A 17,198-nucleotide genomic window follows, 5' to 3' on the forward strand; every position below is an offset into this window, starting at 1 on the left:
CATTTTTAAATCATTAATAATTTTAAAAATATAATTGATATGTTACCTGACTATGCAATAAATTACATGTTTGTGTTAAATTAGTTACAACATCTACATTTTGTGCAATATTTTCATTGTCATTATTTGTAGAATCTCGATTAGGTTGAAGACTAACAACTTTTTTCCACAATGCATTAATTGCTTGCATTTGCAATAACTGTAACTTATGTTCACTTTCTAAAGCAGTTCTAGTGGCTTCCATATCAGTAGTTAGTTTCCTAAAAGATTAATAAGTTATACAATATTTTGGGAAAGATATTAAATTAAATTAAAGAGAAAATGATCATACTGAATATATTTATTTGTTCTTATCATTTCAATAGTTTTCAGTATAGTAGTTGCTTTTTTATTAAGATTTCTTGTATGATATCCTCTCCACATTCTTTGAATACATATTGCTGCTTTTTCAGCTTCATCTTGATCTGTTTTAAAAATAAAAAATTATTTTACTTTAAAAAATTTTTACATTTATTTAAAAAAAAAGAAAAAAATAATTACCTTTATTGTCTTCTTGTCTTCGTTGAATAGCTCTATGTCGAATACTATCTAATTTTGCTTGACATACTTCGCTATCTTCATCACTACTTTGAGTAGCATTATCAGCATCTCCATCTCCATTTTTTTTAATAACATTGCTTTTAATTTTATCATTTGTACTCTTTGGTCTTTGTATATTTCTGCCTAAATTTGGTGAATTTTTTGTATTTCGTTTGGCAGACAATGTTTTGCTTTGAACATAGTTATTAATTTTCACACTATGGGGACATTTATTACTAGTATTTGTAATAATAGGTTTAGCAATATTTGGTTTTCCAGTAGTACAATTTGTTGCTGAATTACTTTTTACAAGTGTATTTGCTTTAATAGAAGTAAGATTTGTTTTTGCCATTGGATTTACTGTATTTATTATAGGAATTGCTTTACTATCTCCATCACAAGTAGGTTTGTTTGGCACTGTAATTTGACATGGTGATGTTAATTTACTTGGTGGAGTTTTTGCTAAAACTCGAGAAAGACCAGATGGTGGACGAAAATCTGGACTCATTAAAGATTCTGGAACTGGTACTAGTTTTGTTGCAGCTTGCAAAGGACTTGATGTTTCTGCAAATCAAGTTTTTAATTATGTATATTTATTTAATAAATATAAATATAAAATGCTAATAATTGATAAGATTTATTACATACCTTCTGTATCAATAATATTTGATGCTTTATTGTTTAAAGTATTGCAAAGCATATTTGGATCCAAACTTTGAGTCATTAAGGATTCCTGATCTTCGGGTAATAATGTATGGCATGAAGAAACTATAGTATCAGTATGACAACTAGATACCATTCTATCTGGTGATCTTATTCTTAATGAATTTCTTGATGAACCTAATTAAATATCATCTATTTTTATTAAATTTTTAATTTCATTAATTATTATTTATTTATTAAATATATTTAATTATATTTATATATTTATTACTAAGGCAAAAGCATGCAAATAATTAATAATTTAATTATGAATAAATAAGATAAAAATTGTGAACTATGTGAAATATATTTCCAAATCGTCAAATGCTAATATGCTAAACAAATTTTCTAATTAGCATCATTATCATAACATTGCAATTTTTCATTCTCCAAAGTCATTTGCGCTATAAGCTTAAAAACGTAATCACATAAAAATATACTATATACTATAGGCATAAAAGAGATAAACATATGCATTAATCCAAGATAAAATTTTTTCAAAATGTACTATTTTTATTATTACTTAATTCTAAGTTTATTATTTTAAATTATAAATAATATTTATCTTAGATTTATTATATAATAATATTATCTTAGATTAATATTTATCTTAGATTTTTACACATGCTTATAATGTAATTGTAATCATGTACAATTAATTTTCATTTTGACTTTGGATACCTTTACAAGGTGAATGGCACACACAGTATTTTGCTTCATAAAATTTTGGCGATTGTAAGCATTTATCTTCATAGTATGTCAACATTGGCGCAACTAGAGAAAATACATTATAACTAGGATATATAGATGCATGACGACTGGAAAGTTTACATCACTACTAGTCCACGTTTTATAATTAATAAGAAAACTTTAAACAAATTTTTTATTGTATTGACAATAATAATAAAGAAAATCAAGTCAGTTAATCTTAACTCACTGGCACGTCTAGGAGAACCTGTCCTGTTATGACTAAGTCTACGCCTAGTGGCTGGAGAAGGACTCATTCCAACGCTACTTAAGCTGTGCACACTTCCAGTATCGCTTTGTTGATTTAATTGTTGTTGATGATGTTGTGCTTTACTTAAAATCAGCCTTAGCTTCCTGTCTGTTTCATTTTCTAAGGATTCGCCAGAAAGTGGGCAAACTGATGCTAAATACTGTGCAAGCAATGCATGTTCGCCAACACGGAATTGTCTACCGCGTCCCTGAGAATATAGCCACTCTGCTTTTAAACTGAGTGACCATAATTTTAAGTAAATTTTAATTCTTTAAACTAAATAAAATTCTGTATAATTAAATTATATATCATGACTAATGTATCTAAAAAGATACCCACCTTTCAATAGGATCAACAGGATAGCCATCAATTGATTTCAAGCTCATACACCAATTGATAACAAAAGGTCGATAATCAAAACCACTATAAGCTATTTGTTAAGAAACTATAGCTGTAAATCTACAGTTATAAATATTTTTTATACCTAAAACTCTCTACAAGCATATTTGATAGATAATAAAAAATAAATATTTGATAGATAAAAATAACTTTATAAAATGACATCCAGAATAATGAAAATGTTATAAATATATTTCTGCTATCTAATTTGATTTCTAAAATCTAAATTAACATTATTAATATAAATTATATAATTACATGTAAAAAGGATACGTACTATTACCTGTCATACTAACACATGGATTATTAGCAATTGAAAAATTTATTAAATTTTTTAAATTAGCTAAATGTGACATTTCATTTAAATCAGTAATATTATTATTTGCCAATGTAAACGTTTCTAAAGAAGTAGGTAAATAGCGTTCACATTGCCTTAATGTTATTATACGATTGTTATGTAGAAACAATTCCTAAAATACCATTAATTTTATTAGAATTAAGATTAAAGATCATATATTTTATTATTATATATATTATTATATATATTATTATATATCATATATTCAATATAATTGAAAAAAAATATAAATTTTAAATTTATATTATTTAAATTTAATATTTATAGTTACTTTTAAGTTCCGTAGATAAGATATGTCTGAAATATGACTGATACTATTTTCAGACAAGTCCAAATGCTCCAATTTAGTATTTGTGTGCAAATGTTCAATAGACTAATAGATTAATATAATGTTATAAAGATTGAATAATTTATAATATCACATTAAATATATTAAATTATATTAAAAAATTATATTTATACCTTTATGTTATTACCAGCTAAACAAAGTGTATGTAAATTTATCATATCCTTTATACCTTCTATGGTTAAAATACCATTATTTGCTAGATTAAGAGTTACAAGATTATGTAACTTTGATACTCCATACATACGTAGTAATTGATTCCTTACTATTGATAGCTGAAATAATTTAATTATAAAAATTTTAATTAATCAATTATTTAACTTATTAAAAGTAATAATTAATATTTATATAATATATCATAAAAATAAATAAATATATATATAATATATATACATAAATTTTATGTATCATATATATTGTCACAAATATATTACCTTGGTAATTCTATGGTAAGAATCAAGATTATCAAGACGCTGAAGTTCATTATCGTCAATGATCAATGTGCTAATATCTGCATCAGACGGACAACGAGGAAGCTTCTTTAAACCTTGACCACTTAGATCGAGTGTATCGCATACTAAGGATTCTGTATAAGTTAATACAGTGTTTCACTATTATTAATTTAAATAAACACATAAATATCTAAACATAAAATAACAGAAAATGTCAAAAGGCAAGTATAAGAACGCAATAAAATTGTAGCATTTATATATATATATATATATATATATATATATAAATTAAATTTATAACTTGTAAAAAATTAAAATATTTTAAAAATATCTAAATTATTTTTATGAAGATAATTTGTATAAGAATTGTATAATATAAATATTAAATTTTTGCTAACCCGTCGAAGCCATGATGAACACAATAAATTGGTAGACGCTATGAAGATGTCGTCGTAATCACTATAGTAAATACTTAAAAAATAAGGGAATTTTATACTTTATAAAATATTTACTTTTCTCTTTATTTTTCTATAAAAATATAAGAAAATATAAAAAAAATGAGATAATATATAATATCATTCTATTATTTTTCTAATCACATTTATTTTTATTAATAATATTTTCTCACAAGATTTAAATTGATATAATTAATTTTTATTTAAATAAAAAAATATTATATAATTAACATTGTAATAACATTATATTTATAATATACAAATTTTCTAACTATAATAAATAATAAATAAATGATTAAAAAAAATTCAAAAAAAATGTTAATATGGCAATTTAAAAATTCAGTATACTTTTGATATAAGTTCACAAATTAAATTAAAATATTAAATTGTTAAGTTGTTAAATATTCTTATATTTTTTAAAATATAATTTATAAGTAACAGGTAAGATTTAATGTAATATAATTAATTAATAACATATCTTTTATATGTTATCGTAATATTAAAATCACGTGCTAACTTTGTATGAAATTATAAAATTATAAAAGAATTAAATTAATAATGAAACGTTATTTAATTAATGTATATAATAGTCACAAATATATTATTATAAATCGCAACATTAGTGAAATTGCAGGCAAGCAATTTACAAAAAAAATTATTAACAGAAAACATAAGTCCTTTCTAACCTCAAAGAAAAATACTAATTCATACAATAAAAATTATAAAAACTTTATTAATAAAGATTATATTCTTAATGCATCACTTACATCAAATAATACTCAAATAAATGACAAATGCAAAATTTTATTTAATGTATCTAAAAATAATGAACAATGTTTTTTATCACCAATAAATAATATGAATAATAATTATAAAAATGTTCTAGTAGAACATAAAGATATACAAATATTAGAAAATAAAGAAAAAGAAATTTGTAATGAAAGAATTAATGAAAGCGATATAAGAATTAATGAAATAAATATACAAATGCTTCCAAAATCATTACATAAACAGATATTTAAAAATTCTGGAAAGTCACAAAAAATATCAAAAGAAGAAATACAATCTATAAAAAATCATTTGCACTCATATGGAATAAAAATAGAAGATGCAACTAGACTTCCTAAGGTTGATATTAAAATACCTCCTTTGGAAGGAGATGATATTGAACAACATTTTTATAATATTGGAAAGGCACAAATTAAACCTTATATAAAACTTATAAAAAATATTATGAAAAATATTCCTCAAATGCCAAATCAATGGATATTGAATGAAGGATGGACAAGGTATACTGTTGATAATATACAAAAAGTAGATTATCCTTTAGAAGATGCTATTATTTTTGATGTAGAAGTTTGTATTAAAGAAGGTTTTTTACCGACATTAGCAACTGCAGTAAGTGATAAAGCATGGTATGGTTGGGTATCAAAGTCTCTAGTTGATGGTGTGAGTAGAAACTTTGAAGGAAAACAATATAGTATGGATGAATTAATACCAATGGAAAGTATAATTACAGAACATGGTGAAAAATTAACTTCTTTTCATAAAAAGCCAAAAATTATAGTTGGTCATAATGTATCATTTGATAGAAGTAAAATTAAAGAGCAATATTGGTTAAAACAAACAGGATTAAGATTTGTTGATACAATGTCACTTCATATATGTATTAGTGGAATTAACAGTTACCAGAGATCTATTTTAAATTCCACAAAGAATATAGAAGAAAAATATAATTTACAAATGCGAACTTCATTAAATAATTTAGCGGATGTTCACAAATTTTATTGTGGTTCTGAAATAAATAAAGATGTCAGAGAAGTATTTATAAATGGAACTTTGAAAAATATTAAAGAAGATTTTAATTCTTTGATGATTTATTGTGCAAATGATGTAATTGCAACTCATAATGTTTTATGTAAATTATTTCCTATTTTTGAAGAAAGATTTCCTCATCCTGTTACTTTAGCAGGAATGTTAGAGCTTGGTACTGCATATCTGCCAATAAATTCTAATTGGAAAAAATATTTAAATGAATCAGAGACTACATTTGAAGATTTAAATTATGAAACTAAAATTATTCTTACTAAAAGAGCTAATGCTGTTTGTAAACTTTTGCATAATGAAAAATATAAAGAAGATTTATGGATGTGGGATGAAGATTGGAGTACACAAATGCTTAAAGTAAAAACACAGTCTTCAGGAAAGAATTTAAAAAATATATCTCAAATACAAAGTGCAAAAAGAAAAAAAGAAACAAAAACTCAAAGTTATTTAACAGATGATGAAGATGAAGAAGATCCTTTGGAAAAAGAATTTGCTTACTTGACAGAGACAAAAAAATTTTTACCTTTAAAATTACCATATATGCCAGGATATCCTGCTTGGTATCGAAAACTTTGTTTCAAAATAAATGATGAAAATTGGTCTCCAGGTCCTCAAAACATAAGTATTTCTAAGCAAATTGTTCCAAAACTTTTAAATTTAACATGGGAGAATTTTCCATTACATTACGTAAAAAATAAAGGTTGGGGTATTTTAGTTCCTTATACTAATGATTTAAATATTGAAACTAAAATACCTTTAAAACAGCTTTTAGCTCAATGTGCTTTATCTAAAAAAGAATATTTATCAGATGAAATATACACAATGTCAATGATGAATAAAGAATTGGAAAATGATTTACATAAAACTGAATTTTGGTATAACATAAAAAAAAAGCCTAATATTCAATTAACTGATATTTATAAAGGCAGTGCACATTGGTGCGATCTTAATATAGATAACTGCTGTTACTTTTTTAAATTGCCTCATAAAGATGGAAAAAATTATAATGTTGGTAATCCTTTAAGCAAAAATTTTCTGAATAAATTTTCGGAAAACATATTAGCTAGTTCAGATACTGATGCTATGAAAATATTGAAAATAGCTAGAATGATATCATATTGGAGAAATAATAGAGATAGAATTATGTCACAATTTACAATATGGTTTGAAAAATCATATTTATCATGCAGTATTAGAAATTCTAAAAAATCAATGTGTTATGGAGCAATTTTACCTTTAGTAGCTGTATGTGGAACATTAACTAGGCGAGCAGTAGAACCTACATGGATGACTGCATCTAATTCTGATACTGAACGTGTCGGTTCTGAATTACGAGCAATGATTCAAGCACCACCAGGATATAATATTGTTGGCGCCGATGTTGATAGTCAAGAATTGTGGATTTCGTCCATAATAGGTGATGCTTATTATAAAAAAATTCATGGAGCAACACCATTTGGCTGGATGACATTAATTGGTACTAAAGCTAATGAAACTGATATGCATAGTGTTACTGCTAAAGCAATTGGAATTTCTAGAAATCAAGCTAAAATTATCAATTACGCTAGAATTTATGGTGCTGGCCAAAAATTTGCTGAAACACTCTTGAAACAATTTAATCCGTCCATGACGGATAGCGAAGCTATATCAAAATCTCGAAAAATGTTTACTATGACAAAAGGAAAAAAGATTTATAAATTAAAACCTGAATATATTAATAATTATATTGGTAATAAACATTATTCATCATACGAAGCATACAAAATATCAAAATTATATGATAAAAAAATATCAGAAATGTTTGAGAAAAGTAAATGGGTTGGTGGTTCAGAATCTGCAATGTTTAATAGATTGGAAGAAATTGCGTGTAATCCTCATCCTGTTACACCTTTTTTAAACTCTAGATTAACTGTAGCGTTAGAAAGTCCAATAAATGATGAGAAATTTTTACCTACAAAAATAAATTGGGTAGTGCAAAGTGGAGCAGTCGATTTTTTACATTTAATGCTAGTTTCGATGAAATGGCTTATGAAAGACCATGTCAGATTTTGTTTATCATTTCATGATGAAGTACGCTATTTAGTGCCGTCAAAATATAAATACAATGCAGCACTTGCTATGCATATTACTAATCTTTTAACTCGATCATTTTGTGCATCGAGATTGGGAATGAATGATCTTCCGATGTCAGTAGCATTTTTTTCTTCTGTAGAAGTAGATACGGTTTTACGTAAAGAACCTGAAAATGATTGTATTACGCCATCGAATCCTCATGGCTTAAAAAATGAGTATGAAATTCCTCCAGGAGAAAGCTTGGACATATGGTCTGCTATTGATAAATCTAAAGGTTCTTTAGGACCGTGGACTGCAAAACAATAAAAAATTGAATTTAATTAATAACATGAGAAATAAAAAGATTGATATAAAATTGATATAAAATATAAAAATGATATGTTAAAAATCATTGAATAACATTAACAAATAATGATAAATAAAAAATGATAATGAAATGAAAATTTGTTTTAAAACATAATGTATATAAAATTTTTGTTATATTTGATTTTATAGATTAAAATGTCCAAAGCAACCAAACGGAAATATGTTACCAAAGAAATTGAAGATTTGAACATTCCTACAGAATCACAATCAATAGTTCGAGTTGTAAAACCATGCGGTAATAATCTTCATGAAGTTATTAATCCAGCTGGAATTCAATATCTCGTATCTATGCCAGTAAAATTTAGGCAAAATATTTGGATAAAACGAGGAGATTTTGTATTGGTAGAACCAATTCCAGAAGGGGACAAAGTGAAAGCTGAAATTGTTAAAATATTAACACGAGTATGCATAATAATAAATATATTTTTATATGAATATACTTTTTTAAAAATAAAATTTATTTATTAGGAACATAAAAAATGGTATCGAAAACAGAACTGTTGGCCCCAAGAATTTGACGAAATTTCAAATTCGAAACAAAGAACAATTAAAGAAGATAGTGATAACGAAGAAGATGATCTTTTTATAAATAGAAATAGATTATTACAAAATAGGATAGATAATAACAGTAATACAAGTTCTGAAGAATCTGATTCTTGTTAATGTTTTTGTAATGATATTATAATAATAAAGTAAGTATAATATTTATATACAAAAGCGATAAAATTGTCTATAAAAAGATAAAATAAATATTTTTTAAAATTATGTGTTATATTTTATTTGAAACTTGTCTACAAATTAATATTTTATTTCACTATAATAATAATAAAAAAAAGTATATGTTTTCCTTTAACGAAGTCAAATGTTATCGAAGAAATTATCGCTGCATTGTCTGGTTAATCTTATCGATTAATATGATTTTTTGCAATACGATAATGTACTTTTTCTCAATGTTTATATTTTATCATAAAATGAAAAATTCTGTCTATTTTTAACATATTGAAAATTTCTCTCATCTCTTTAAAAAAAATATTTGAAATAAAGATAATTTTTTTAAATAAAAAAGATTTTTTAAATAGATATTCTATTATAAATATTGTATCACAGAATAATATTTTTTAATATTCTTATAAATTATATGAATCGTAAAATATCATCATATCTTCTTGTTACATTATAAATCGAAAATTCTTTTATGTTTAATGAATCATGATCATATAGATAAGGCAGTGACATAGTAATAAATGTACTTATTTTATAATTAATTTTCATATTCATTTCATTCTATTTTGTTTAAACTTTCTTTTGTGACTTATAAATGCTATTTGTTCATTGGATATAAATTTAATTTTATTGGAAACAAATTTAATAAGATATTTTAAAAAATAGATTTCGGTATTTATAAAAATAAAAAAAAAAACAGAGAAAAAAAATTTATTTTTTCAGTTCTTTAATTTTACCTAATTAAATATATATAAATATATATAATAAATATATATAAAATATATATAACGAAATAGTGCATTTCAAGATAGTTTGAAATATAATAATTGAATGTGAAAAAAATTTTAAATCGAATAGAACATTTTAATGAAATATTATAGTGATTTTCTTATCACAAAATCAAGAGATTATTACGATGAAAGGTGTCCGATCATTAAGAATGTGCGTTCACTCACACAGTACAGTAGTCTGTTTCCGATAGTGATGATTGGCTGATTTAACTTCAATTTGTCTTCTCCTTTATTTGGATTATTTATTTTGATTTTTTTCTTGTGTTAATGAGATTGATTTATGTGCTGAAAGACATACCGCTTATTTATCACCATACACATTGTTTCTAAATTCTTTTTGCTTTCTTGTAATTCTACATTTACATATTCTTATAAAATAATAAATAAAATACATTACTGAAATATATTATATTACATAAAAATCGTGGAATTTTGTGCAAGTGTTTTATCTATTATAATATTATATAATTCGATAATTTGAAAATTTTTCTATTATTTAATTATATATGTGTATTTTTATTCGTGAGGAAATCCAAATATTATAGAACAATATATCGGTATCTGAAAGAATAAAAATGGAAGTATACGGTGGAACATTAACAAGAAATGATGGACTTAATGTTCGTGCAAAAGTATATGAAATTCAATTTTTAAAATCAAAATGACAAATTTGAACAATATACAATTTAATTTAGATGAGTGAATGTCAAAAAGCAATATCTTTCTGCTATTTTATGTAGTGAAACAAGTGAAACAATTTCACGAAAAAATTTTTTCGATTTGTCTTAAACTGTGATTTATTAATGATTATAAAGATCGTAATTTGTTGATTCATCATCAGATCAGATCAACAGAATAGTGTATTTGCCGGTGATAATAATTTTTATAATCACGATTTATTGTTATTTTCTGTGCATAAATATGTATTATTTTTGATTTAAATATTCGGGCATCGATATCCGATTATTTTAGCGAAAGATTCCGTTTGATATAGAAGGAAAAAAATTTGACAAACGTGAAAGTCATTATGGAAACATCGGACGACGATTCTTATGATTTTTGGAAGAACTGGGATTTGAAGAATTTAACGGAAACCGAATATTTGGCTAAAGTACTTGGGCCTAAATATTTATCTATGAGAATGGTGATACCGCTCACGATAATATATATGATAATTTTTGTAACTGGTATTTTCGGGAATATCGCTACATGTACCGTAATCATAAAAAATCCTGCAATGCAAACGGCCACCAATTACTACTTATTCAGTCTGGCCATATCTGACCTTATTCTACTTGTATTGGGTGAGTGTCGTTTATGTTTGCTCGTATTGATATGATACCAAGTCGATTTTCATTTTCCTTCTTCGTAAAAACAATTTATGAAGGAACAATATGAAGATAATGAACTTCGATAGATAGTTTAATAAAGATAAGCGAAAATATAGCGCAATCCCTATATAAGTATTGATTTAATCAACGCGAAATATATAATCGAAATTAGATTTACGATGATCCTTAAAACGATATTTATCCGATTAAATTGTGCTAAATGGACGGTATTTTAATTAAAATTAGTAGCATTATACACAAAAGAGCGCAATATGTTAAGTAAAGTAAATTTATATTCAAATAATTAACAGAGATTCTTTTTACGAATTAGACTATGATGTTTAGATTGAGATCGTTTTACCTTCGTTGAAATTTGACGATAAAGGCTTTAAATTAATCTTCGTCTAATGTGTACATGAGCGATTGTTATCTACTCGATGGATTGTTTGCTGATCGTAACGTCGTTTTTATTTACGTCATTTTTAGGAATTTGTTGGGGTAAAAATTGAAGACGCGCGAGTGTTTGTTTCTTTGACGAAAAAACCTTTGACAAATTAAAAGATTTGAAATAGCTACGAACGTTTACTATACATTTACAAATTTTAGCTGTGTATTCGTTACTTGAATATTCGAAATTAAAGATGATATGAGATGATAAGAGTATCATTTACATAACTATAATGAAATTTAAATATCGCGTGAAACATTGAATTTTTGATCAAATCATGGAAAAATCATTGTATAAATATGTATATTATGAAAACAACATGTAAAACTAATTTCAATATAATTTGAAAAATAGAAAAAAATTCAAATTATTATCAAATAAAATTGCGATAAAGTATACAATGCTTATACACGCTTCGGTATGATCGATATCGCGTTACCGATTTTATGAAATATTAAATGTGATTCTATAGATATTATTTGGAATTAACATTTATTCGAGAAACATTTATTTACATTTAATTTAATTATTTATTTATTATTTAACATATATCGAACGTTTAATTTTTCCATTATTAATACAAAATTCAGGAATAAATTTTCATTTGATAATTAGATCAAATCGATAAGCAATTACTGATCTAAAAGATTGAAAGATAAATAATTTTTGAAATTGTATAATAAATATTTAAATCTCAATATGGGAGCTATAACTTCTTGTCTCTTTAATTTCAACGTGAATTGTGACGTCTATGTATAAATTACTTTTCAAGCTTAATCAGTTGTAAATCGAGAAAATGAGTTTGTATACCAGAAAGATATGTATGTTTCTCAATTGTTACAATGATCATTGTTTCGATATAGATATTTGACGTCAATCGCGTGGTCATTGCAGAAATAAATTACAGATAACTATATATAAAAATATAATAAAAATATACTAGTGTTAACATGATCGAAATAAAATATCTTAATCTATTGATTGTCATCTGCAATTTTTTCTATTGTTATCGTGCTTTGTTTGACATTCGCTTTCAGGATTGCCTAATGAGCTGAGCCTGTTTTGGCAACAATATCCATGGGTTCTAGGAGTTAGTCTTTGCAAAATCAGAGCATACGTATCGGAAATGTAAGCAATATATTTTTTAATTAATTTAATAATAATATTTCTAAAAAAACTATATCACTGATTTTTATTTAAAATTTCACTTTATTTAATAGGTCTTCTTATGTATCAGTCCTTACGATAGTAGCTTTCTCTATGGAAAGATATTTGGCTATTTGTCATCCGCTTCGTGTTTATACGATAAGCGGTCTCAAAAGACCGATACGTTTCATTTTAGCTGCTTGGTCGATTGCACTGATTTCTGCCATACCATTTGCAATTTATACGAAAGTCAACTTGGTCGAATATCCACCAGGTTAATTAAACTTTAATGCATCACTTTATCCATCATTTGTAAATGTATATTCAATAAGTTTCAAAAATATATAATTGTTTAGAATCAGGGAATTATTCGGCCGATTCTGCGATTTGCGCTATGCTTTTACCATACATGCCTGATTTCCCTTTGTACGAGTTGAGTACTATTATATTCTTCTTGATACCAATGCTAATTATCTTGGTGGTGTATACTAGAATGGGTTTGAGAATCAGAAATAGTACGAAAGATACTTTGAACTCTGTGGTACAAGGCGCTATTCACGGAGATTCGAGACAAATTCAATCTCGAAGATCTGTGATTAAAATGTTAAGTAAGATTTTATCTTGGATTTTTTTTTAATGTAACTTTTTTTTTTTGTTTACAAGAAACATAAATCATAATTATTGTTTTAGGTGCTGTGGTTATTTTATTTTTTATTTGTTGGGCTCCTTTTCATACTCAGCGATTACTCTACGTTTATGCGCAAGAATCTGATTATTATCCAGACTTGAACGAATGGCTGTATATTTTAAGCGGATGTCTCTATTATTTCAGTACAACTATAAATCCCATTTTATATAATTTGATGAGCATAAAATACAGAAATGCGTTCAAACAAACAATTTGTTGTAAAACGAGGATAAGAGCCAGAAGAAGTTGGGTTACGAGAGAATCTCAAATGTGTAATAACAGTTCGAGCGATAAAGCACGAAATTCAAGCTTCAAATGTTCTATGAGGTAGTAACATTACTAACGCAGTGACACAAAAATGTTTTACAAATAATAATAATTTCTGTATGTTATTTAATATACTTATGATTTTAGATATACTATTAATCAAGCGAAAGAAATGTTTCGATTTACTCCAAGTCAAGAAAATGGTGGCAGAGATAAAAACATGAACGATAATGTTCCTCGTAAATCATACATGTTGAAAAAAGAGGATTCCACATCGAGACCTCTTCTTAATCGAATGCATTCCGCACAAGAAAAATGGGAGAACAAAAATTTAGAATGTAAAATGAAAGATGAAAAATCCACGTCTACATCCAGCAGCATTTTGTAACTTAAATTGTACATTTTTAGATATTAAATTATTGTATATAAAATAATGTTAAATTAAGTTAATTTTAAGTTAAGTATCCATTTTATTTATTTTTTGACGATATATAGTTGTATTTTTAAATTGATTTTTATTCGATTAATAATTATAGTATAATAATAGTAAAAGTAGTTTTAATAGTAAATTGTGAAATTCATAATGTACACAAGATAGACACAAATAAACAGTATTTTTTCGTCATATTTTATAGCATCATTTTTATAAAGCAGAAATTCTATAAGAAAGACGAATAAAAATCTCTTAACGTCTAAAAGTGTGAGTAAAGAATGGGTTCCTGTATCAAAGAATGACGACACTATTAAATGTGTTTGTTAAAGACGAATCTTTTTCAGGAAATTAATTTAAAAATGTCTGGGGCCGTGAGAAATATATCTTATAAAATTTTCTTAGTATATAACTACTTTTTTCATTAAATTATTTTATTAAATATTTCAAACATATTAAAAATATTTTATTTATAAACAAAGTTAAATTGAAAATATATTCTCTTCATTTTATTTCAATTCCTTGTTTTTATTTATTTATTTATTTCCCTTTTTTGTTTATATACATATCAAAATTCACATATTGAGAAGAAGTTAATGAAATAAATATGAGAAAAACATGAAAAATATATAATAAAATTCATATAATACTATTACTAGGAAACGATGAACGTTATTTGAATATTTAAAAATAGTGCATTCCTAACGAAACTTTTCCAAGAATTGTTTAACCGAGAAACAGAATTTAATTAATTTCCAGAGAGTTTTAAATATTGATTGACAAGTTCAAACTTTGTAATGAACGTAGACGAAGAAAATATGATAAAGTTACGTCTGTATAAAGTTTATCATCATGAAAATTAAAGTTATGTTGCTATAAAATATCCATTTCTCGAGTTCACATATGATCAACGAAAAACTTTAAAGTTTATGGTTTATTTAATGGAATTCCATATTTGCGGGAATGAAAATAATTGCAAAACTTTTGATTATCTTGTTATGTAATTGATTTATTTGGGACAACCGTGTTAGAAATTAATTCTAGTTCTAAAATTATAAAAATTTTACAAGATGAAAAAAATCTAAGCATCTATCTGCAAAATAATATAGCATAGTATCCAATAATATTGTCTCTTAAATTGATCTAGAAAATAATTCTTATCGATGAACAAATGAATGTGTCATCAATTTCGTCTGTCCAAATTGTCAAAATGAATGGTATAACCTGAATTGAATTTTCCCTACAATTTTCCGTCCACAATATTCTATCACAAAAGAATGTTAGAGATAATATCTGAAGAACATAAAAGTGGCAGTATTCGAAAAGATAATGTTCGATTTGATAGAATATTTCTATTGTTTGATAAAATTACTCATCTTTGTGATAGTCGAATGCTTCTTCTCGGTGTACACGTGTATTCTTCGAATAATTTTTATACAATTAACGGGAGAGAAATCATTGCAATGGGTAATATTATTTTCTTACGTAGTAGTATTAAATTGTATAAACTTGTTAACTTCATTCACATTCTCTAATGTACACGATTTTATTGATATTTTTATATATTTTCCTCTTTACTTTTCAGACTCAACGTTTTCTAATCTACTATTTATCTAAATACTTCCTTGTAAACTGAATAAGGACAAAAAGGAAACGTAATGCTATTATCTCGGTACACGGTAAGAAGACTTCAAAGGTAAAGCGTGAAATACGTGTCGTAAAGAAAATAGGAATTTGTTTCGTATTCTGTTTTCGTTTTTGTCCACGTTCATTCATTATATAATCTAATAAAATTATTTCTCATTTTTTTTTTATTATTTTTCCATTTACGTAAAAAAAAGTTAAAAAAATAATTATATTGTAATTTATTTCAATGTCAAACCATCATATATTTTTCAGTTTATTTTCTACATTTTTATTCTTGGCATGTTGACTTTAATCCTCGATTCGTGTGCTTCGCCAATAGAAAAACCTTTCAAATATGAAGATCGTTTGTTGCTCTGCCATTTTAATCAGATACATCTTCCAAAGCATGCAAATGAAATTGCTAAATTTAACCGTGATAAAAAGAGAAAATATTTGGTGAAATCTTTGACAAAAAAATCGAAAAAAAAATATGTAGTTCAGTTTTTTCTTGAAAATACTGATTCTGAATCTAATAATTAAATAAAGAAGATACCGAAGATTATTCTATATTTTATTGCGGAATTTTTTTGAATTAAAAGAATTACTAAAAGAATTATACAAATAAATGCAAAAGTTAGAAACCTAAAGATAAGATACCTAAACCAATCCAAAAAATATTCAGAGATGATGGAAGATTCGTGAATAATTGCAACATACAAGATAAAAATTTTAGAGACGCGAAACAAGATCGAAAAAGAAAAAACTTCTTGAAATCAAGACCGAACATATAGGAATGTTTATGATTTATTGATTATAAGAGAAAATGTGACATTCTGTGTATAATATGAATTGAAATAAATTTATACTTTGACATTATGAAGGTGGTTTTCAATATTGAACTATATAATTTAAATATACTAAAGATATCCTTTGATATTATTTTCAACTTTAGGTGATGTTAATTGCATGTATTAGTATGATTTAAGATCATTCATAACAACCCAAGTATAAACTTCTAATAACGACGAAGATCTTAACGAGCTCTTCACGCACACCTTGGAATTTTCTTCTTAAGGAGATCAAATGATGCCAAATCTTCGCAATTCGAGTAATAATATTTTCATTCATTTATTCTTTTGACGTGATCGAGCGAAATGATCTAGCAAAATTAAATTTTCGAATATATATATATAT

At 25.3% G+C, this 17,198-nt stretch overlaps 4 protein-coding genes across 6 annotated transcripts in view; 3 read left to right on the forward strand and 1 right to left on the reverse strand.

Moving 5' to 3' along the window:
• The window catches only part of LOC102676248, a 6,743-nt gene extending 2,391 nt beyond the window's left edge, over nucleotides 1-4,352 (reverse strand). Inside the window, exons 1-12 of one of the 2 annotated variants that reach the window (XM_006622255.2) lie at nucleotides 4,232-4,352; nucleotides 3,816-3,967; nucleotides 3,498-3,656; nucleotides 3,307-3,408; nucleotides 2,951-3,147; nucleotides 2,618-2,701; nucleotides 2,219-2,514; nucleotides 1,963-2,055; nucleotides 1,228-1,419; nucleotides 541-1,143; nucleotides 332-464; nucleotides 47-260 (exon numbers count right to left, since the gene is read on the reverse strand). In XM_006622255.2, the coding sequence (XP_006622318.1) occupies nucleotides 47-260; nucleotides 332-464; nucleotides 541-1,143; nucleotides 1,228-1,419; nucleotides 1,963-2,055; nucleotides 2,219-2,514; nucleotides 2,618-2,701; nucleotides 2,951-3,147; nucleotides 3,307-3,408; nucleotides 3,498-3,656; nucleotides 3,816-3,967; nucleotides 4,232-4,244 (2,238 nt within the window). In that variant the 5' untranslated portion in view covers nucleotides 4,245-4,352. The remainder of the gene's footprint in view (nucleotides 1-46; nucleotides 261-331; nucleotides 465-540; nucleotides 1,144-1,227; nucleotides 1,420-1,962; nucleotides 2,056-2,218; nucleotides 2,515-2,617; nucleotides 2,702-2,950; nucleotides 3,148-3,306; nucleotides 3,409-3,497; nucleotides 3,657-3,815; nucleotides 3,968-4,231) is intronic. The other variant, XM_006622256.2, reaches the window with a different exon arrangement.
• LOC102676700 (probable RNA-binding protein EIF1AD) lies at nucleotides 3,899-9,319 on the forward strand. Of its 2 annotated transcripts, none has more exons than XM_031513594.1 (3): nucleotides 3,899-3,976; nucleotides 8,684-8,956; nucleotides 9,023-9,319. In XM_031513594.1, the coding sequence occupies exons 2-3, from the start codon at nucleotides 8,690-8,692 to the stop codon at nucleotides 9,215-9,217; spliced, it is 462 nt and encodes a 153-aa protein (XP_031369454.1). In that variant the 5' UTR covers nucleotides 3,899-3,976; nucleotides 8,684-8,689; the 3' UTR covers nucleotides 9,218-9,319. The 2 variants fall into 2 exon arrangements, with proteins under 2 accessions (XP_031369454.1, XP_006622322.1); XM_006622259.2 differs by lacking the exon at nucleotides 3,899-3,976 and adding an exon at nucleotides 4,279-4,729.
• Nucleotides 5,132-8,563, forward strand: LOC102673221 (DNA polymerase subunit gamma-1, mitochondrial). The gene has a single exon (XM_006622427.2). The coding sequence runs from the start codon at nucleotides 5,147-5,149 to the stop codon at nucleotides 8,492-8,494; it is 3,348 nt and encodes a 1,115-aa protein (XP_006622490.2). The 5' UTR covers nucleotides 5,132-5,146; the 3' UTR covers nucleotides 8,495-8,563.
• Nucleotides 9,320-10,215: 896 nt separating the features above from the next.
• On the forward strand, nucleotides 10,216-14,578 carry LOC102676837 (neuropeptides capa receptor-like). Its single transcript, XM_031513593.1, has 6 exons — nucleotides 10,216-11,372; nucleotides 12,885-12,975; nucleotides 13,068-13,267; nucleotides 13,350-13,601; nucleotides 13,684-14,008; nucleotides 14,096-14,578. The coding sequence occupies exons 1-6, from the start codon at nucleotides 11,096-11,098 to the stop codon at nucleotides 14,334-14,336; spliced, it is 1,386 nt and encodes a 461-aa protein (XP_031369453.1). The 5' UTR covers nucleotides 10,216-11,095; the 3' UTR covers nucleotides 14,337-14,578.
• Nucleotides 14,579-17,198: the final 2,620 nt, after the last annotated feature.

This window comes from Apis dorsata, unplaced genomic scaffold, assembly GCF_000469605.1.
Source record: "Apis dorsata unplaced genomic scaffold, Apis dorsata 1.3 scaffold_683, whole genome shotgun sequence".
NCBI classification, from domain to species: domain Eukaryota; kingdom Metazoa; phylum Arthropoda; class Insecta; order Hymenoptera; family Apidae; genus Apis; species Apis dorsata.

Coding starts and splice junctions, on each gene's coding strand:
- LOC102673221 (XM_006622427.2), top strand. CDS start 5,147: ATGAATAATAATTATAAAAATGTTCTAGTAGAACATAAAGATATACAA.
- LOC102676700 (XM_031513594.1), top strand. CDS start 8,690: ATGTCCAAAGCAACCAAACGGAAATATGTTACCAAAGAAATTGAAGAT. Junction 8,957..9,022: donor TTGTTAAAATATTAACACGA/GTATGCATAATA, acceptor TTTATTTATTAG/GAACATAAAAAATGGTATCG.
- LOC102676837 (XM_031513593.1), top strand. CDS start 11,096: ATGGAAACATCGGACGACGATTCTTATGATTTTTGGAAGAACTGGGAT. Junction 12,976..13,067: donor AGAGCATACGTATCGGAAAT/GTAAGCAATATA, acceptor TTTATTTAATAG/GTCTTCTTATGTATCAGTCC. Junction 14,009..14,095: donor AGCTTCAAATGTTCTATGAG/GTAGTAACATTA, acceptor TTATGATTTTAG/ATATACTATTAATCAAGCGA.